The following is a 22,131-nucleotide window of genomic DNA, read 5'->3' on the forward strand; positions in this document are numbered from 1 at the left end:
CGTTCCATCCGTTCTGGAAGTTTAATTACTTGACCCAGAATACTTGGGCAAGTTGAAAGTAATCCGACCGTCGTTGAATCGTGTGCCGTTTGAAGACGGCGAAAAGCGTTTTAATTTAATGTCGAGCCGCGTCGTGATTTCGGCTTCGAGACGAACACGGTGCTGGCTCGTAGCGTTCATAAAAATTGATAAGAAGCGTTCCACTGGAGCGCGCTTGATTGTACCATTAAGAGATAACAAGTCGTCCAATGTATCGTGTAGAGAAGTACTGCTTGAAATTGAGAGAGAGGTCCGTCTGACTTACCGTAAGAATCGCGTTACGACCTCTTTTTTTTAATTTTTTTATTATTGAAAAAGATATATAAAAAAATACAAAGAGGGTGTTTGTTGGATAACAGGGACTTTTATTTTTCAGTGCCTTTCTTACACCATTTCTTCAAATTTACGATCTCAATTTCTCATTAGAGACAATGGCGACTCGTAGCGGAGATTTCAGAACTAATAGTCTAGATTCAAATCCAATTTAGCCGAGACTCAAACCGCGGTCCGTTGCAACCTAAATCTCTCGGTGACGCCGCTAGATGGCGCTGGCAGTCCGTAAGGCGGTCTTGACGGATCGAGCAGGTCAGTTGCGTCGAAGCGTAGTTCCAAAGTCTCCGCTACGAGCCGCCACCGTTTTCTACGGTAAGACCGAGATAGTAGAGTGATTTAATGGCGGAGCGGGCAGATTTGCTTTTCAAAGTAATGCAGTAGTCTTCGACTGACCGATTTTCTGGGGATAATGAAAGATTGGCCGATCATCGCGTCGTCTCATGTCGTATGGTATCATATATGGTACGTAACAATTGTCCGAATCACGAAGAGAGTTTTTGCAATACCGTCTCTTAGATACGGTAAACGTTGATCGTGAATGCTATTGCTCGAATACATGGCGGCGTTGTTTCCGAGCGAACAACGCTTACGATTTACATTTACCGTCTCTGAGAGACGATATTGCAAAAACTCTCTAATTTCAACACGCGCTCTCGTCGTTATCAATAACGTTCGCATTTCGTCAGCGACGATAACGCGCAGTGTCGTTGCTGATCCGGAGTCTTTGACACAATTTCCTTCGTTCCCGATACGTCCGCGCTCAGTCAGGGGTAGTTTTTGCCGCGTAAACATCCATCTCTAAACGGACTTTCTAGACATTACGTAAAGCGTCGTAATGTTCGCGACGATGTCTCGAGGCCGCTCGAGCGAGGAAACGCGCTTGTGCAAGTAGAAATGTGCGGCTTTTTTCTATCCGATTTTTTGCCACGTCGGACGACGACGGACGATTACACGACGCGCCTCCAATAATATCGGCGGGTTATTTTAACAGTCCGACGAGAGCGCGTTATCGGGGACTTTTGTCGTCTCTGTCGAATCCGCCGCGGGATAATCGCCGCGATTCAGCGGACGATAATTCTTCCCTCGTCGGCGCGCGCACTCGTCGTCGCCGTGCAACTTTGTAGCGAGGCAATAAAACTTGAATTTACCGACGGCAGACGCGAGGGGAGACCTCGTTTCCTTTCCCCCCCCCCCTCCCCTCGACAATTAGCCGGGTTATTTATAACCGAAGTCAAGCGCGCTTCTAAATCGCGCGTGAGTCTTCGAGACTCTCGAGGAAGGATCGAGCGGAGTGTGTATCGCGATAATCGAATGCAATGAATCATTTCATCTTGCGAGATTTACAGCGACGTGTCGTTTACCTCCTTCGCCGTGCAAACGGAAACGCACGTGCGTGCGTGCGTGCGTGTGTGTGTGTTTGTGAATAACACACACCGTATTCTCGTGTCTCCTGTTTTTGCATTCGTGCCACTTCATTCACGCACGGCCGATTTCGGATAATCGACGTGAGATTTACGGAGGTCACGCGGCCTCCGATCGGCGCGCACGTACACCTATATACGGCTTGACATTTGCGACGCGAGCCCGGCGTAGACTGTCGGTAAGCCAGTTTGGTATTTGCCTGGCATTTGTTGCATCGCGATTTGCTTTCGCGTCACGGCAAGGCCGGAGAATCCTTACAAGTCCTTTTAACGGACGATTGCGTGCGCGCGCGTCTATATCGTACAGCCGAGATATCTCTCTCTCTCTCTCTCTCTCTCTCTCTCTCTCTCTCTCTCTCTCTCTCTCTCTCTCTCTCTCTCTGCCCCCTCCCTATTGTCGAATATTACCGTAAGATTAAATCGTGAAATTGAATTACGATTGCACGAGATCGGATCATGATTTCACCAGCTGGATTTATTCGAGGGATTTTAACCTTTTGCTGCATAGCATAGGTGATCCTCCCAGAGTGTCATCTATCATCCGAGCTTATTTTTTTTCAATAATTTAAATTTTTCACATATTTCTTTAGCATATTTGGTTTAGCATTGTTGGACTACTAAAATGTTCCTCTGACTAATACATCGACTTTTAGAGTCGTTTCAAATAAGTAATCTGTTATTAATAAATAAATAAATTTGTTATTAATAGGCATATACTGAACAAAACTGTCGTTTTTAGAGAAGATATTCGTTCGCATGAAATCTTAAGTAATAACGTACACTTCAAAATCATTATCTGCAGGTTTTTGGAGTCGCTGAATGCAAATTCGGTGCGAAGAATACAAAAATCAAAATGGCGGGCGGAATTGTAGAAATAAAACAAGCTATCTGCGCTTGCGAACCGGGCAACCTGACTGGTGTCAACCGAACTTTGCCGTATATATCCGTCATAGCTCTGTCATTTCGAATTTTCGATAACAAATTTGTAATTATAGCAACCTCGAGAACCCTAAAATAACAAATTTCTCGCGCATTCGACTTGAAAAATTTGAAAAATTTCGTCCGTCACATTGAATCCGCTGTTTCGAATTTTGTTTGTTTTTTTTTTTCCCACACCGGATTTGTATTCAGTGACCCTGAAAACTCCCGAGAGTAACAAGATTCACAAAATTATATTTATGAGAGAAAAAAACGTGCGACAAATGATTAAGGAAATGAGCCAGGATTGCGGAGGGTATTCGGAATGTCACCAGTCGCTTTTAATCGTCGCGGCCGAGCGAAACGACGCCGGAGAATACGCCGCGCGGGTGATAACGAAGCGGCACGAAAAAAGAGAAAAGTACTGCTTATGTCGGACAAACTCGTCGCCTTTTTGCATAACTGAAACGCCGAAACAACACGCAGCTCGAGCTTGTCCCACTCGTCATCGCGTCGACGCGGGACGAGGCAGGCTCCCTGCGAAATGTTTGCATGATCAATAAACCTCATCGTGTCCAATTATCATATCTCCCCGCCGCATCTCGATATAGAATTCATTATCGCGCGACTTAGGAATTTTTCGTCGTCACGCGACGCGTCCTTTCTCCTCCGCGTCGGCTCTCTTTCGCTCGTCCGCCTCCATGCCGAAGGAGGCATCCAGGATCACTGAACCCGTTCCGATAAACTCGATTTTGATAAATCTGCCGGCGCTCACGCCTCTTCCGGTCACGATCCGCGGTCTGTCTGTGGGCAGCGCGAATGGTGTAAAAAAAAAAGAGAGCGCGGGGAGGGGGGCCGCTGCAACAAGAGATCGCTCAATGATCCGATTCTACGGCATCGCGATTCTCGCGATTGCATCGCGCGTGCCACGAAAGTCTCTCCCTCGTTAATGTCGGGAAAGGAGCAGCGCGGCGGCGGTAAGGGTAGCTTGTAGGTGAACGGCGGCGCGGAGAGAAAATAGATTCCGTTTCTCGGAACAGATATCGGACTTGCAACATTAATTGCAACAGGAGTCGCGTGGCGTAAAGCGATCGGCGCTCCTCGCCGCTCGGCGGTGTTGGTTACGTTCTAATATTAACGTCGCGCACGCCCCGCGGCCGCCTGAAATTTCGCTCGAGCGTAAACACAAGCGGCGAGCACGGTTTTCTTGCTTTTCCTTTCTCTCTTTCTCTCCCCCCTCTCTCTCTCTCTCTCTCTCTCTCTCTCTGTGTGTGTGTGTGTGTGTGTGTGTGTGCGTGTTCCCTGTTTCTGCCTAATGCGCAACACGTGACTCGACCGGTTCCATTTCCTCGAAATCTGCTGGAAAATTCGCACGGAGTGTTCCGTGTGCGAAAATTGGCGCGCTCGGATAAATCTCAATCTCTGATTGAATTATCAATGCTATGTAGATACCGGGTGTCCAGAAAGTATCTCGAAAAGCAAGCATTTCCGAAAGAAATGTGTCGGACAGAAAAGTTGTGCGGTTTCAAGGGGGGATATAAAAAGAACAACTGTATTCATTTTGTTCACAGATGGCGCCGCTTTCGAAATATTTACCGATCATCGCTCTTCTCCCCGAGTGAAAACGCCAATTTTTTCATCATGTCGTCTTTTCCTACCAAACTTCACTCGAGCAACTGTTGTCCGAAATATTTCTCCCTGAAATGTCGCGTTTACCAAAAAATCGAGTACGGTGGGTAGTCCCCGTAGTGGTCTGTGACACTCAATATATACACCTGACTTTGTCAGCGGCGGTTGTCGTCCTCGGGTCGCGTCTGAAGCGACGGAAGCACTAATAGCAGTAAATTCCGCAGAGCACAGCCTCGGATGAACAGCGTCCGCGACGACGACGCTTCTCTCGACGCGCCGAGAGAGGCGTTGATCTCGTTCGTAGTGAAATCGCTTTACTCTTTCCCCTTTTCACGTCGGGCGACGGCTAGGCGAAGGATGACGGATGGAGGAGGAGATCGTCGGCCGCGGAGCTTTCGTGCTCTCTTGCTACAGGTAACAGCTGGCAAGCAGGGAGATGGGTAGCACCGTTACCGCGCGGCGCTCGCTCGTCCGATTCTCCTCGTAGATCAGCCTTCTCGATCGTACACCTCGCCTCTCTTTATTTCTTGTCAGAGACCATTAAATCCTCAGGGACGTACGGAACTTGACACCGTCTCCTCTCCTCTCCTCTCCCCCCCTACCCTCGCCCCATCCCGCCCCTGCGTGAGTGAACGACGACGACGGGTCGTACACCATTTTACTCGGCCGATCATCATCGATCTTCGCGCCGACGATGAATCCTCCGGCGAAAAAGAGAGAAGAGACGACGCCGAGTCGGTCGCGCACTCCTCGACGGCGAGGATCTTAACGGAATAACCGCGCCGCTCGTTGCAACATCGTGCGCGCGAATTAAAATTCATAAAGCGCTTTGTACGCTTTTTTATTTGCGTCCACACCGGAGGACTGAAGTGTCCGTTCCAATGAGAACGACGAATAAGGCAAGACGCTGTGTTTGCCCGCACAGAATTAATTTCACAGAGGCAGAGGAGGGGAGGCTCTCTGCAGTCGCAGATCCCATCATTGTGTCGCGTTGCACATGTTACGCGATACATAATTATAGATGCTCCCCCCCCCTCTCTCTCTCGTTTTCTTTCTGCCTCGAAGGACTTCCGGGGATGGTGCAGTGAGTAAGTTGGAGTGAGACAGATATATTTTCTTTCTCACTCTTACCTATACGACATGAAAATATCAATATATGACACACACACGCAGATATACATCATACGGCACGACCATAGCGATTCATGAATGTTCTCCGATCGCGGAAAAATCGAGTAGTCCTCGGCGGTCCTCCGGAAGGCGGTCCTCTTCGTCGGTGAAAGGGGTCGGCCAGCTCGAGATAAGGAAGCGGCTCGAGCCGCGATTTGGCGGCGCGCGCGACCCCCGCGTCGTACGTCCCTGAGCTTTCCACCACTTGAGCGACCGGCACTGCCACTTCTACCGGTGGAAGAGACCAGCGGGACGAGAAGCCAGGATCGCGACGCGACGCGCGGTCCCGCGTGTCGGAATCGGTCAGTCAGTACCGCCGCGACGCGTTTTCCGCACGCGCGCGTGCACGCCGCGAAAAGCCTTCGGTAGTCACGTTTCCGCGCCACGTATCCGCCTCGCGCGCTCTCCGGTGAAGGGCTTCGCGTTACGCAAAAATCCCGACCGATCGCACCGGCCGAAGGTCGGCCCGCGCCAGTCGTCGTCCAGACGGGACCGAGGAACCGTCGCCACGGGACGCGCTGTGTCGGTTTTAATTAACGATCCCAATTAACCGTCTTCCGCCGCGCGAACAGCCGGACAGCGATGTTGTCGCCGGACGGCCGGATCTTCGCGTCTTCGTCCGCGCCCTCGTCGAGTTGACGCCACGAGGAGCCAAAGTGTTGCCGCCGGAGGAGACTCGGAGAGGATCCAGCTCTCTCCCTCTCTCTCTCTCTCTCTCTTCCTCTCTCGGTACCTTCTTATCGCATGTATATCGAAATTCCATGTGGCTGTGCGTTTCGACAGACGTGCGCGTTTTTGAGCCGCGATCCGCCCCGATTTCTCGATCGGCCATCGAGCTTCGCGCGGAAGCAACGAGTCGCCACCGGCCGGGACGACAATTTCACATCCCCCCTCGAATAAGTTTAATATCTTATCTGGCTTATCTTTTCGAATCGATACGTGAGATACAGAAAGGAAAGCTGCGGTACTTTCCGTGCTCTACCGTCGTCGAATGTGCGTCCTTTGAGTCTGATATTCGTTTCCGCGTTCGTTACGCGCGAAATCGGCTTTCGTTCGTTTTTCCAGCGACTTGACTCGTGACTAGCGCAAATTGTCCGATGTTCGTTCTATTTTTATGTAAAGTAAAGCCGGTCTTATCGGTCTTTTTTCTCCTCGAGCAAACTTTTCGTACTCGAGTTGCCCGATATATTCTCTCGTTTCGTAAATAAATCAATTTTTTCACATGCACGTGTTTGTAGGGGTTTTTTATTTTTTATTTTCTTTTTAGTTTTTATTTTCATCTTGAAGCGACGTTAATCTTCGACGCGCGACTTCTCCGATCCTCGATCGTCTCGCGCAGATCCGCGATCGCCAATTCGCGAGCCGCGAAGCGAGCTCTCGAGCAGAAGCTGGAGGAGAAGAGCCCGCGATGGCGGTCGACCGCGATCGCGGGACTCTCGTTGTCGTTACGAGCGGAGGATGGAAAGAAATTAGCATAGACCCCTCCGCGCGCACTCGCGCTTCCCCTCTCTCTCTCTCTCTCTCTCTCTCTCCTCACATCGGTAAGCGAACGCACTCATCGGAACAGTTGCGCGTTCTTTTCTCTCGCGGCCGGACGACTTCTCCGTCCTCGCGCGCGCTCGCCACGCACCGCGTTCGCGAGATCGATAGCGGCCGATCGCGGCGTATTCCACTTATTTAAGTGGCGAGCGATCGCGATCTTTCTCTCTCTCTCCCTCTCTCGGATACGGCCGATATCGGAGCTCTTATCGTCTCCCTGCGTCGCTCACCGGAGAGCGCGCTCGCTCGCTCGCTCGCTCGTTCGTCGCGAATTCAGCAGTTATAAGTCGGCCGGTGTGCGCTCGAGAGTTTCCTCACTGTGTCGCGCGAACCACGTCGCTGCACCTCGCTCTCACGTCGACGGGTGCTGGGTAAATCGAATCCTTCTGAAGCCCCCCCCCTTCCGCGGCACGCTTGATCCTGCCCGCGCGCACAGGAACGCCGTCAGCCGGTACGCTTCGCGGGGGAATCCTTCGCGCGCGAATACGAATCTGCATTTTCGCGAAGATCACATCGCGTTGCCGTCGGAAGTGCGAGAAAGAAACGTTTGAGCAGAAAGCCGACATTTCATGCTCGGTTTAGTGCTCGCGCCGGTACTCGCGCGGCCGGGGAAGTGAGATTATTAAAGCGATACGCGAAAGTGATGATCAAATCGGGGAAATCCCTATCGGCTCTCTTTGTTTCCTGAGACTCGCGCCGGCAGCGCCTGCGTTTTTGCGCTCGCGCGTTATTTACGTTTCACGCGCGACGCGAAAGTGTCAGCAACTTCGCCGGGATATACTTCGAGCGGTTATCATTGTCGGGGGCGCCATTACGTTCTGCATCTTTAAAGTGAGCCGGCGAATGCTGGGTAAATCGAATCCTTTGGAGCCCCCCTCCCCCTCCCCGCCCCGCCCCGCTTGATCCTGCCCGCGCGCGCAGGAACGCCGTCAGCCGGGACGCTTCGCGGGGGAATTCTTCGCGCGCGAATACGGATCTGCATTTTCGGCGAAAGTGACGTATATAATTAATCGGGGATAGCGGAGAGTCTTTTTGTATCTTAAAGCCTTCAGTTTTCGTAGCTACAGTACGGCTTCTTGATTTTTAATTCAGGATTAATTTAAATTCCAGCTTGGTTAACAACATTTCTTCATTGTGTATGTCCATTTTCATTAAGATCGAACTTGAAAAATGGCGGCGTTTGAACCGAGCGAAGAACACGGAGGAACGAAAAGACTCACCGGTATCCCTAATAAATTAGGAAAGATCCTCCGCGATCGTCTCTGAGATCCGCGCGAACAATTTTGTCCCGATACTTTGCAACCAAATTTACCCAGAATATATCGGGTGGGCGCGAAAGTTTCGATGGATCTCGCGATAGCTGTTGGATTTATTCGATTCATTGTCATTCCACCGAGCGCCATTGTTTTCCTGCTGTATTTCGTGTACGAGGGCAGTCTGAAAAATTCTCGGCCTAGCAATGAGAGAAAATGTTTTTGCCGTGAAATATGTTTTATTTTTCAATATAATCTGCTGAAACTTCAATGCATTTATTCCAATGTCTTTCCAATAATTCAATAGCATCATTAAAGTGTGAATTCCGGAAGGTTCTTCTCGCTCTGATGTATAGTGGTGGATTCAAGTTTCATCAACAGTTTTGAAACGACGCTTGAAATCCATTTGATTTTGCTGAAAACGATTAAAATGTGCCAAACACGCTTGAGAAATACGCACTCGAATGCGTTTTTGGTCAATTGTTAGCATCCTGCACAAGACTTTTTCAACTGGTGCTACTTACTCGAGTGACTTGACAGATCGAATAAAATTTTACATGGGTTTACATCAGGAATGCCACTTTACAATTATAGTTTGACAGTTTCTAATGCCATGTATATGTCAGGCCGAGAACTTTTCAGACCGCCTACGTATTATACATCTACGCGTTTGCCGTGCCGCTATAAATCCGAATCAGTCGCCCGACATGTTTGCGAAATCTATGAGAAAATTTTCGCACTCGCCCGATATGCGCGCAACATGTGCGCAAAGTGCGCACTCGGCGAGGTATGTTGCGATAAATTTCCAGCGGAATAACAACAATTTGCGTTTGCGCTCTTGATTGCCGCCATTAGGCGGTTCTCGCGGCGGCGGAATGCAACTGCATCGTCGACTGCGCGAGTTTCTCGTCAGCTCGCAATCAATTTCGTTAACAGGCTCGCCTCGTGCGCACTTCTCGCATCCTTTTATCGTCTCGCGTGAGTGTCCTTTATTTTGCGCTCTTCGGAGAGCCGCATCTTCGTTAGCAGCCCCGTCTCGCTCGAGCGGTTCCGCAATTTCTTACGTTTCTGGGTCGAACCGCAGTATCATAAGTCTTCTCTCTCTCTCTCTCTCGTTGTCTCGTCTTTTTTTCTCGCCCGATCTGCTGCCCCTCCTCTTCCCCTTTTTCCACGCCGCGGACTCAAATTGCGATACACACGCACCGTATGCAAATGCAAGCCGCGACGTGTCTTTCTCTCTCTCGTGCGCGCGAGAGCGCACTTCTCGCATTTATGAGGTCTACATTTTAGAATTTCCTCTTGCCCGGCTTGCGCGCGCCTCCTCTCTCCTCTTCGCTGTGAGAGAAGAGCTCTCCTCGAGGATCGAGCGGCCGATTTACATAGAATCTTTCGCGCTGCGCGAAGCAGCGCCTCGGATTCCTACGCCGCGTATCTCCGGCGCTCGTGCGTTTTAACATTCTCGAATATAATTAACGAGCGACGCGACGTCGAATAAGATATCGGATAAGAGCGGCGCAATTGTGAATGCCGGTGCCGCGGCATCGGCAATCGGATTCTCTCGATTCCGCGCGAAAACTCGCCCCTCCTCTCTCTCTCTCTCTCTCTCTCTCTCTCTCTCTCTCTCTCTCTCTCTCTCTCTCTCTCTCTCTCGCATCTTCTCTCTCGATTTTCCGCCGTTGTTGCAACTCCGAATGAGTAATCGTTCATCGCGCTCTCCCCCTCCTCCCCTGCCCCGAGCGCGTTTCCTTTTGTTCCCGATCGCGGAATAATGCGAGTCGTTTAAACACGGGCACGTCGATTAGATTAGTGGAATCGGCGAAATCGCGACTCGGAGGAGGCGGAAACGGCGCGATATATATCTTATCGCGAGTCGCAATTTGCGAGTTTGCAATTAAGACGCGGCCGGCCGGCCGGTGCGAAGCAAGCAGGAAAATTCTTGCCGGACCGAGCGGGGCGATCGCAGATCCGAAACGAAAACCCCTTCGAATTCGAGCAGTCGCGTCGCCTGCAAACAAATCGTATAAACACCGAGGCTGTTTAATTACCGCATTGCCCATTCGTATAACATTAGCGGCCGCGCGGCGGCCCAAATTGAACGCCCCGTCCGCAATTTATATAACGAGCGCAGCCGCCGTATCTCGCCTCGCGATCTCTACCGTTTACTTTCTTTGTGCGTGCGTGCGTGCGTGCGTACGTGCGTGCGTACGCACGCACACTGCCTCAAGGGCAGGAGAGCAGGTGCAAACGCAGCGAGCGTTCGCTCTGGAGTCGTTCGCGGGGAGAAAAATGTTCGGTCGAATGAAGCAATTTTCTGCTGAAACGTCAGCGACTCGGAAATGCCGGGATCGAAAGTGCCGCCAGGATGCTTCTGTCGAAGGCTGTCAGAGGCAGAAATCTCTCGGCGATCAGAATTCGGCAGAACTTTCTGCTGAAATTTCTGTGTCGCGCTCGTATCAGGTTGGTGCAAAGGTAATCGCGATTTTTACGTGTCGAGCATGAAGACACATATATCAGTTGAAAATTATATTTGTTCGTGAAGTAAGTAAAGACCATTGGCCTGACACATTTCTCTCAGTGCGGGAAACGAGTTTGTTTATTCCTACAAGATAGAATTCTGGAAGAGATAACGGTAACTCCGGAAAAATCGGCGTCAAACTTCAAGTGATAAAAACTGCAATTATTTTTGCACCAAACTAATATTTCACCCCAGGTTACTGTCTCACTCAATCGGACATTTCTCTCTCTCTCTCTCTCTCTGTCTCTTTCTCTGTATTGCCTTTTTTTCCTCTTCTTGCTTTTTATTTCTATTTGTTACCTTCTGTACATGGAGAGAGAAAGAGAGAAATGTTTGGAACGAAAGAATTTTTCGGCAAAACCTGGTCAACCAATCCAGGAATTCCGGCCGGAGCCTAAATTGATAAGATTTCCGGGTGATTTGAACAGAATTCTAGTAATTTCAATTAGGATCTCTGGATCGTTCGTATTTCCCCGGAGAATCCAGCCGAGCGTTTCTCTTCATGTATTTTCATTTGTTCAACACGGGTCTTCGGTTTCCGCAAGCGTCACCGATTTTCCCGCGCGACGTCGCGTTCTTATTGTAGCTCAACCGATCTCCCCCGTGTAGATTTCCCGCGAGCCCACATGTGCTTACATCAGCACAATCGGATTTATATCAGCATATTTGAGAACGCAGAGCCCGTGTCAATCTCTCTAAAGACAGGACGGTACCCCGGGATTCCCGTGTTTCTTCAGCAGACGCTCGACAGCGCAAAAGCGCTCGTTATCGCGATTTTCCGGTAACGCAGCCAGAATCTCTCCCCCCCTTCTCTCTCTCTCTCTCTCTCTCTCTCGCTCGCTCGGCGCATGAAAAAGCAGCTTGCACAATGGAAACCGATTTCCGAATAGCTTTCCACGTCCTTTCTAAAACGAGTGATTCACTGTCACGCGTCGGTTACGCCGATCGCGATGAGCGAAGTAGAGAAGCGTGCAGATCATAGACGGAGGAGGGACTCGCCTCTGACACCGATATTACTCGCCGAAACAGCCGCGGAGAATAGAATTTCCTCGTGGAGAGGCGGTCGTGGTAACACAGTGCCTCCGATTGTGCACTTTCTCACGACGTCGTCGACGCGTCGCGTCGCCTCGCCGGCCGATCCGTCGGCGCGCTCGAGAGAAACATCTCTCTCTCTCTCTCTCTCTCTCTCTCTCTCTCTCTCTCTCTCTCTCTCTCTCTCTCTCTCTCTCTCTCTCTCTCTCTCTCTCGGGTATAATTTCTCCAAATCACTGGCGCGCGTCTGTTGGTCGCATTCGATTTCTCGCCGGTGATGAAAAGCGCCGGAGAGCTCTCGTATTTACTTTCCACCTTCTCTCTCTCTCTTCTCTCTCTCTCTCTCTCTCTCTCTCTCTCTCTCTCTCTCTCTCTCTCTGTCTCGCTCTGTCTCTGCCTCGAGTAGTGATAATTTCCGCCGATTCCACATAGCCGAGCACACACGCACACACACACACACACACACACACACACACACACACACACACACACACACACACACACACACTCTCGCGCAGCAGACGAGAGAACAAACGGTCGACTCGTATCTTCGCGTTGGCGTTATCTCGATCTCCGGCATCCGCGCGATCGGCGAGCGGGAAGGAGTGCGGGAAATAGTGGCGTAAATGTAAATCATTGCGCCGGTGATGTTTCGCTCGGTGCTATCTCGGCCGCGCGATCGGCGCGGCGGCCGAGTCACTTTCTTCCTGCGGATACGTCTCGCGTGAAATGGCTCGTTGTTATGCGCCGGAAAGGCTAACAAACCGCGGCCCTCGGGTCCGTGCGTGAAATTAGGAAGCTGTCGGCGGCCGCACGAGCACGGCTCTTTAAACAGGCGAGATTTTACGGCGCCGCACGTGTTCGGAGCGGCGCGCGACCGGTCGACCTCGGCCGGGGGGGGGAGGGGGGCTCTTTAACCCCATCCGTAAATCTGATGTAATTGCCGGCTGACTTGCACCCGGCAGAAAGAGAGGGGAACACGCGCGGCGAGGAGAGCCTGCTTGAATCGCCGCCGCGACAACAAACGAGAGCGCCTTTCGGTCGCGGGAAGTGGAACTCGCTGCTTCGTAGAATCGGGCATTTGCCTGTCGTAAAAATCAGCAGTTCTGCAGTGGCGCTTTGGCGGCAGAAAGAGACCGTTCGTCGCTTCGTCGTTAGTCATGTTCGCTCGATCAGTCTTGCGAGCCAAATTCGCCTCGAAGGGAGAGAAATTCTGTTTCGGTGACTCGCCGCTTCATCCGTCGTTTTAATCGCGGCCAACAGCCGCAGACTTGCGAACAAAATTCCGCAAGAGAGCCGGAAATCCCGTGCCGCTCCGCGTGCTCGTTCATTCTCTGCCACGCGAATTCGCGGCCGAGGCAGCGTGTGTTTCTCCGACGGGGAAAAAGCGACGACATGGCGGTGCATATCGCGTTACGTAAGTTGGAGCGTGCGATATCTGTTCGCGCCTGGCGATCGAAGAAAGCGGCGGTCTGATCCGCTCGAATGTGGGCTATTTTGCTTCTCTCTTATCGATCCGATAACACTGGTCGTTTGCAATCGCGCGATTGTATCGACCGCGTACTCGAGAGATTGCGGTGGACGGGCGCGCACTTCGTCGTCTCGCGTCCAAGTCGATTCGCGGGCGAAAAATCGACAAGTTGTTTTATCCGCGCCGCAAGATAAATCGTTGTCGAGCTGCATTCGCAGGCCGCCAGGTGCACCGCGCGAGGCTTTCGAAAATTCACCTAGCATACTCTCTCTCTCTCTCTCTCTCGCTCTCGCTCTCGCTCTCTCTTATTGCACACACACACACACACACTGACGTCAGCTTGACGTCGCAACGCAACGATTCGGCGTGTTCCGCCGCGACCATACGCTACGCCGTGATATCAAAGCGTTATCAAAGCAAGCTCGATTTTACCGATAAAGATAACGCGATTCGATCCGCCGCTTTGAGAGCGCCAATTTAGGCGTGTACGCACGCGAGGGATTTCCGCGAGCGTGCGATTTCCTCGCGCTCTCCAGTCATTTTTGTACAATTAATAATTCTGCGCAACGCCGTCGCGGCTTATTACGCCGCGAGAACGGCAACGCGAATCGTATGAGCGATGCACGCGCACCGGGGGGAAAATATTTGCTCGGAGAATGCACGGATTTTCCGGTGAGATGCAAACGTCCGGGGAACCCCGATTGCGAATTCTGCTGGATTTAACCAGACATTACGATATTTTCAAGACAGCGCGCTCTCTTTATGAATTTATTCTCGACCTCCGTGCGAAATCCCCTCTTTGCCGCCCGCTTTCGAGTATTCTCTCTTGCGAGCGATACTTTGTACATTACCGTCTAATTTATTTTTCTCTTTTCCCCAATCCGCGACCATTTTTACTTTTTTTCAGTGTAAATGAGGCTTTTCTATAAATAAATGTTATTATTACGTATTTTGGGCTGAATTCTAGCAATTTTAAGGAATTTATGAATCATTCATATTTTACCGAGAAATTGTTTCATTCGAACAAACGTTTCTCTCTCTCTCTCTCTCTCTCTCTCTCTCTCTCTCTCTCTCTCTCTCTCTCTCTCTCTCTCTTTCTCTTGCATTTATTTTATTTTATGTTATTATTTGTTATTCGCATTTATTCATTTATTTTATTTTATTGTGTTTTCTAATGTTCTATCACTACATTCTATTAATCACAAGTTCTGCGTTGCCGTCTATGCTTGAATTCTCATGTCAGCCTAAAGCGTTTGTTTCCCCAGGGTATCAATAAACTATCTATATCTCTCTCTCTCTCTCTCTCTCTCTCTCTCTCTCTCTCTCTCTCTCTCTCCGTGTACGCAGGCAACAGCGAATGCAAATCAAACGACTGAATAAAACGCGCTTCCCGATTCGGCGGTAGCGAGAGACAACTACGCGCACTCGCCGCCGCTCGAGCGACACCGTCGGGGCGAGGCAAAATAGGCCGAAATATCCATTTTATAGAAAGCAAGTAAGACTGGCCCCGGTATTAATGTCACGTCGATTCTGGTCGCGCGTAGAGCAGCAGGTAGCGCGACGCGACGCGACGCGGCGCCGCGCCGCGACGTGGCGAAACTCGCCGTGAGAACTAGGTGGACCTTAAACCGTATTCCGCGTGTCACTCGGAGGAGCGAGTTCTCTTTCTTTCGAAACGGGTTCTCGGGACGTGCTAGAGGCAGCGTGACCGCGACTGCAGCGTGAAAAGAGGGAAAGAAAATACCCGCCGCCGTCGTGTGCTGCAAGATCGCCCCGTCTCTCCCCCCCCCCTCCCCCTCTCTCTCTTCTCTCTCTCTCTCTCTCTCTCTCTCTCTCTCTCTCTTTCTAGCTCGCACGTGCACGAAACGCGACAGTAATCATAATTGCGCCTCGAGACTCGCTGCATCGACAAAAGCGGCCTCCTCCCACGACTCGCAGCTTCCAGGGGGGCGGGGAGCGGAAATTCGCGTGTTTGCTTAATCGTTTAATTTCACACCGCGCCGCGAGAGGAGAAATTCACGTCCGCGCGCTCTCGGCAATTTCCGCCGCCCCCGGCGACTCCTCGCGCGCGTCCGCGGACGAGGGACGACGCCGCGTGGTGATTACAGACGCCGCTAATGAGAGCGGAAGAAGGACAACTAATGACTACTGTGCAACAACGGCGACAGTCGTGATTTTCGTCGCGCGCGCGTGCTTCCCGCGTCGAATTCGCACCGTTCGGCTTTGTCGCTGCTGCTGCGAGCCTTTCGGCGGAATTGACCCGCATAGCGCTCTCTGCACTCCCGGTTCTATTCTACCGTTGTTCCCCCTCCCGCCCCGCCGCCCCGCGGATTTCGTATCAGCCGCTGCGCTCACCACAATGCCGCGGAAATGCGAGCGCGCGCGCGGCTTTCCAGCGTGGCGTGCCAGATTTCCAACATCCTCCTGCGCGCACGCAAAATTGCACGACGCGACGAGACGAGACGCATGAAACGCGCATCTCGGCGCGATGAAGCGGAAGAAAGGCGAGCAGAGAGAGAGAGAGAGAGAGAGAAAGAGAGAAAGAGAGCAAAGATGTGCGGGAGAACATGGCGGTGGCGCACGACGAGAGCGGGAGAGAAACATCGGAAGAGAGGAACGCGCGATGCTTATCCTCGGCGATCGCATTGCGATTTTCCGCCTCGCCGGCGCGGCGCGGCAGACTCGCGGAAGCGCGCGGTGATAAATAAAACAAAGCCAGCAGGTGGTGGTGCAGCGCTCCTCGCGCGGCGTTATCCTTGTCCAAATAAATAACGTCGGAATAATCCCGTGGCGGCGGCGGCGGCGGCGGCGGCTTTCGCCTACGCGCGCTGTTCCTCTCAAAAGATTCGGAATCGCGATCGCGAGATGAGATCTCTCGCCGCGGGCTCGACTCTCTCGACTCGCCGCGCGCGTGGCTCGCAATTATTTTTAACGACGCGAGAGAGTAATCCTCATGCGCGCGCGCACACACATACATATGTACACTCCCGAGCAGCGCGCATCGCCATTATCGCGCGCTATCGCGCAAATAATACATTTTCGCGGAACGATTAATAATACATTTTATCAGCGCTCGTGCTCGCGCTCGCCTCTGGCGGCACAAGACACGCCGCTGCGTCCGCAAATTGCAGCCGTGTGCGATTGCGAACGAGGAGAAACCGAGTCCGTCGTCGTCGACGTGGAAATGGCGGCGGGCTCGATCGCGAGACCGCTGGACAAAAGGGAGATAATGGAAGAGAGAGAGAGAGAGAGAGAGAGGGAGAAGGAGAGAGGAAAAAAGTAACAAAGTCGTCGAGCGTAGAGACGACCCTCCGTCTCCCCCCACCCCCACCCCGTCGTCGTCGTCGTCCTCCGCCTTGGACGGACGGCGCGCGTTACGCAATTGCCGTAATTATCGATTGCGACACGTCAAAAGTTCTGCCATGTTTAGTCCGTTTCCTTGAGTTATCGACTCTACTTTCTCTCGGCCGCTTGAAAATTATTGTATTCCGCAATATCCGTTGCTTATTACGCGCCTGCGCGCGCACGCGTGCGTGCGTATGTACCTCCACTTTGAACGTGGCGGTGGCGGCGGCGGATAACCTAGCTGATGGATAGGTGTGACCAGTCTCGCGGGATATGATAATGCGGATAGCCGAGGCGTAGGCCAGACCGTCCGTGTGTGTGCCTGTGAGTATGTGTGTATGTGTGTGTTGGAACGTGCCTTATAATTACGAGATACCAGATTTATCCATCTAGCCGTGAAGTTACCGTCATCGTCGTCCCGTTGGATTGCTCAATTAAACCGGGCCTTTTTTCACGCCGGGATTTCGTCAGGCCGCCTCTACGACGCCGGTTTTGCGGGTACATCGGGCGCGCGCGTTAGTAAAATCTCTCACGTTGTAAAATCTAATCTCCGTTATCGAGATCCCTGGGGAAAAACGCCGAATGCGAAACGCAGCGAGCACAAACGGCCGCCGCGCGCCGGTTTGCTCGCTCGCTCGCTCGCTCGCGCGCGCGCATGTGTGAGGTGACATAATTTATAATAATCGCCTAAGTAAGCCGTGTTTAAGGAGAACGCGCGAGCTCTCGCGTGAGCTCTCTCGCGCAATCGTCCCGAGTGGCCATTGACGTCATTATCGGGGCCGAGGCGGTATTTTGATTTGCCTTTGTGTCACGTAGCGTCGCGAGTTATGACAAACGTGAATGTGTACGCGGCGGCGTTTAACGATTGCGCGACGAGAATCGAGGAGGTTATTGAGCAAATCCCGTGGGCGATCTGCGCGTACGTGGGTCGGTCTTCCCGATCCGAGCGCCTCGGTCGCCGAGGAATGAAGAATCGAATTTCGAGTTTGCCGTCCCACCCCGCCTCGCCTCGCCTCGCCTCGTCGAGGAAATTGCGCATCGCTCGCTTTCTCGCTTGAAAATCTAAGGTCGAAGTGTGCTGCACCCTTTCGACACCTCGAGTCGCACTTTCACGGCGATTCACTTAGGTCAGGTTCAGATAGCAGAGAGAGGGGGGGGAAGGAGAGGAGGAAAGACGCTATTTCGTGCAAGTCGCGCGAGCCGATTCTTTAATCGATTATGCGGATTGGAAAGTGCGTTTCCAAGTTAATTATAGCACTTTGTATCTCTCGGAGTCGACAGTTACACGGAGAGGGAGGAGAAAGAGGAGGAGGAAGAGGTTATATATATGTATAGGATTTTCGAGGTCAGCGTGCAAAGAGCGCGATCACCGAAATCGACATACAATTTGGTTTACGACCGCGAGGACGCCGCGAGAGAGATGATTGCGTGGGAAGCGATCGGGATCGCGCGCGCGGATCCTTATAGGTCGAGGAAACGAGGACGAGCTGCTGACTGGCTGGCTGGCTGGTTTGGTGCGTGTGAACCTCTGTGAAAGGGTGCGCGCTAATTGCGAAAAGCAGGTAGTCCGGTGTTCGTTAACGCAGTTAGACGCCGGCGGCCTCGATTGTTCCGCTGTCGAATCGTCCGGCCGCTCTCGATGGAGAACATCCGCTCAGCAAGGATGAAATTCGGACGGTCTGGCGAGTTTTCCCCCGCGAGGACACGCGCGACTAAGTCGAATCGAGCGGAAAATTAATGATCGAGGATGCGACCGTGAGCGGCCTCGTTCACGCCGCCGTGAGATGCCTCGCGAGTCCGTGATAATCCGCGGTAAAAGGAAATTTTTTTTCTCTCTCTCTCTCTTTTTCCCTTTTATTGTTTTTTTCTTTCTTTTTTTTTTCTTTCTTTCTTTCTTCCTTTTCTTTATTTTTTTTTCTGTCTTAGTAGTTTCTTTCATTTTCTATTGTACGAGAATTTTCTTACTCGTATACTATTGTATCAGTCTTGTATGTATACCGAAGGAGTCCGACTCGTATATATTATTAATAAATAAATAAATAAATAATGAAGAAACTGGCCTGTGACGTGACGATTCGACGGGAACTGGCTAGGCGAAGGCAGGAGGGAGGCTCAATGGCCGGCCGCCGCTTCGACGTAAAATCAATCGAGTCAAGCGCGGATTTAATCGCGCGGATTCAATCATACCGTCGCTCGCGCGCGCGAACGGGGTTGCTTAATTATAAATTCAAATTCATGGCGCAAGAGAGAGAGAGAGAGAGAGAGAGAGATCACAGACAACCGACGCGTCCAGCGCGTCATCTCCGCTTGACACGCACGTGGGGGATTTAGCTGTTCGATCGGAAAACTAATCGGAGTTAATTATACACGACGAGGGTATCGTATCGCCATGACGTCACGCGTGTAATTTTCGCTCGAGTGCAGAATAAATCGAGATTACCCGCCGATGTCGGGGCAACGCGCGATTCGCCTCGGAGACTCGAGTGACGTTAGATCGTATAGCAACGAAAAAGCAGATAAGGTCACAGGATAAAGCGCCAATTTGCGTCCGTTAATGATATATCGCGCGCTCGGCCGAGGGTTTCCTCGATAATCGGAACGTTTAGGTTGGTTCAGGTGTGTCGTGATCACCGAAATCCTGAGTAAGGTAAACGTCCCAGGATCCGAGCATTTTGAAAAGAAATATTTACTATTCACTTTAACAATAATGAATGAAAGTAATAATTATTGTGAAAGAAAACTCCATATACTGTTGACGATTAGTTGGAAAAAGATATAACCAATTTGATACTTTTGTATTAAAGTAAAAATTAATTGAATTAAGTATGCACCTATCGTTTGGCAAAATAATCAGTCAATCGTTAAAAAATTCATTAAGAGATAGCATCTATATTTGTATTATTTCCCGTTAGCGCATACGAATTTTCTAATTGCGCTCAAACACTGGGACAAATTATATCCGAACGTCGAGCCATAACCTATTTCAACTGTCTGGTCATTGGTAACGTTAATGCGCTTAAATTACTTGCATAAATATTTCATTAATAATACAGATATATACACTGGTTTAAATCATTTTTCTCCTTACTCAAGGGAATCTGAAGTTTTCGAATAAATGCAGATATTTCTATCAAAACTATCCTCAATGTTATATATTGCATTTTTTGTGACGACCTACGTTTAAACTTCCGCTTTTACCGGGACATTTACCTTAGGTTGTGTGACGCACACGTGTCGACCTGCGAAGTTGTCTGTTGCAAGCGTGAGAAATTGCGGAGAAGAACGAGAACGTCGGACGAGAACGAGCTTGTACCCTGAGCTTCGATATAACGCGACGAAGGATTCGATATATCGCGCGAAGTAAATATTATATAACGTTTCTCGTTTATCCCCTTTAGACCGTCGCTTCGACTCACTTTTCGCACGCGTGTGTGACTTTCGAAGTGTGCTCAAGGAGAGATCACAAGATCTATCGCGCTGAGCGCGTAACCTTCAGCGATCAGCCGAGATTTCGAAGCAACGAGGATCGGAGGAATCGACGCGCGGGACGCGTCGACGTTGACGAGCTCTCGGGGCGACCGCAGGAGCCGCCGCGCCGCGCCGCGTCTTCTCGTTTTTCACGGGAGCCGCGTGTTTGCAGTCGCCGCCCGGCGGGAGCTTCTTCGTGTGTGAGCGGCGGAGTGCGGTGTAACGTGCGTGCGAGGAAGCACGGAAGCGGATCGCGGATATCGAGTTACCTGTCGCGCTCCTCGCACTTGCTCGTCCGCCATGGTGGTGTCGCATCGCGAGCCCAGCATATCGTCCAACATACGGGCGATCATCGAGCAGCTGAACCTGAACCCGGTGGAGAGGAGGCGGCTGATCGACAAGACCAGGCAGGAGAGCGCGCGATGCAAGAGCTACCCGGACGGGATCGTCGTGGCGGAATCGCCGCCGAAGATCAGCATCGGCGTTTACGGCTGCAAGGATCGGAACGAGTTCGCGATGCCCGGCCCGATTAAGCCCGCTCGCAAGAGCGACGAGCGATCCAGATCGCAGAAGGCGGAAGCGCGCCAGCGATTTCCCGCGCAGCTGAAGAAGGAGACGCGCGCGGAACACGCGAACGAGGTAAAGCGACGCGCGCGAGCTGCGCCGAGATCGCGAGTCGATTCGCTTTTGCGGAGGGAGCTTCGTCGCGTCCGTCGAGAGTTCTCGCGAATCGCCGCGCGCGCGCTTGGGTGATTTTTTTTTCTTTTTTTTTTTTTTTTAATTAGCCGCGCGGAGGACGAAAATGTTTGCTCGACTAACGCCCGGTTTCTTCACACCGCCCAATAGCTATCTTCCGTTCCAAAGATATCCGTCAGATAAGTAAAAATTCGTTTTCTTCACCAAAACCTCTGGTTACGTATCTAACAGATAGCTATTCTTCATACCACTAGCTTTTAGCACAAAATGTGTTGGAAATTTGCTGTAAATCACCATTCTATTCTGCCAGCGACATATTCTTTTCCGGGCTGGTATTAACTAATTAAAGTAATTCCCACAGTATTAACAATCGGTCTTCAATTGCATGTAATAATTCGAGCACTGTGTTCTTTTTCAAATGAAATCGTTCGAGAAATTCTGTGTCATTCCCCACTTGAAAAGTGTTCGGTTTATTTCTTATTGTGTAGGGTCTTCTTTTCACAAATTCCTCATCATCATCATTATCATCAGATTAAAAAATATTAATATTCGTGAGTAACGAGTCCACGTTGTGTTTTCATAAAAACAGCAATAGCAACAGCAGATTACGTATTATTGTAATTTTTTTTTTGTTATTATGTCAGGGCACTGGAATTAATATCTGCCGGATATCCGCTACTTCAGGTACCGGACAAGTTTATCTGTCGGATACAAACTTTAGAAAAGGTGAAGAAAATCGATTCTGCCAGATATCTCATGAATAAAGTTATCGACCACTTATCTAGAGGTGAAGAAATTGGGCATAAACCAACTTTCCGTCGAGGTTGCCGGCTATTCGAAAGTTCCGACTGAGGATTCTGCTGAAATTAACCGGAAATCTGGTTAATTTTCAGTGAAGTCCGATAACCTCAAACCGGAATTTCCGTGTATCCGTTCATATTTCCGCAGAAGGTCGATTCATTCGACCGAACTTTTTTTTTTCCTTTCGCGTAGATGAAGTGAAGTATGTAAATTTCTCTTAGCACTTTGCGCTGATTGCAGACGACTGAGATATGTTGTTGATCTTATTCGTATTAGGATATATCAATCTTTCCTTTCGTCTCATTGGAGGACGAGATTTCTGCGCGAGTCCGATAAATCGCAGCTTGCTCTTGAGCGAGCGACAAGTACTCGCTTGTCTATCAGAATCGCTTGTTTATCTGAGGGATTTTTATTTCGCAGCGAGTCGAGTGTTCAAACGTTGATATAAACATCGACTTAATAACATATAGATACGACATATCTGTGTCAACACTTGTGTCT

At 50.8% G+C, this 22,131-nt stretch overlaps 1 protein-coding gene across 5 annotated transcripts in view; it reads left to right on the forward strand.

Annotated features, from left to right (window-relative positions):
- LOC105187323 (nucleolar and coiled-body phosphoprotein 1) overlaps positions 1 to 22,131 on the forward strand; it is an 88,430-nt gene that overhangs the window by 58,244 nt on the left and 8,055 nt on the right. Inside the window, exons 1-2 of one of the 5 annotated variants that reach the window (XM_025300657.1) lie at positions 16,891 to 16,989; positions 20,064 to 20,772. The exons of the other annotated variants lie outside the window; for them this stretch is intronic. Of the exons in view, the coding sequence (XP_025156442.1) occupies positions 20,434 to 20,772 (339 nt within the window). The 5' untranslated portion in view covers positions 16,891 to 16,989; positions 20,064 to 20,433. Of the gene's footprint in view, positions 1 to 16,890; positions 16,990 to 20,063; positions 20,773 to 22,131 lie in introns of those variants that run through there. 5 annotated transcript variants of the gene reach the window in all.

The sequence above is a fragment of the Harpegnathos saltator genome, unplaced genomic scaffold (assembly GCF_003227715.2).
Source record: "Harpegnathos saltator strain DR-91 unplaced genomic scaffold, Hsal_v8.6 scaffold38, whole genome shotgun sequence".
Lineage (NCBI taxonomy): Eukaryota > Metazoa > Arthropoda > Insecta > Hymenoptera > Formicidae > Harpegnathos > Harpegnathos saltator.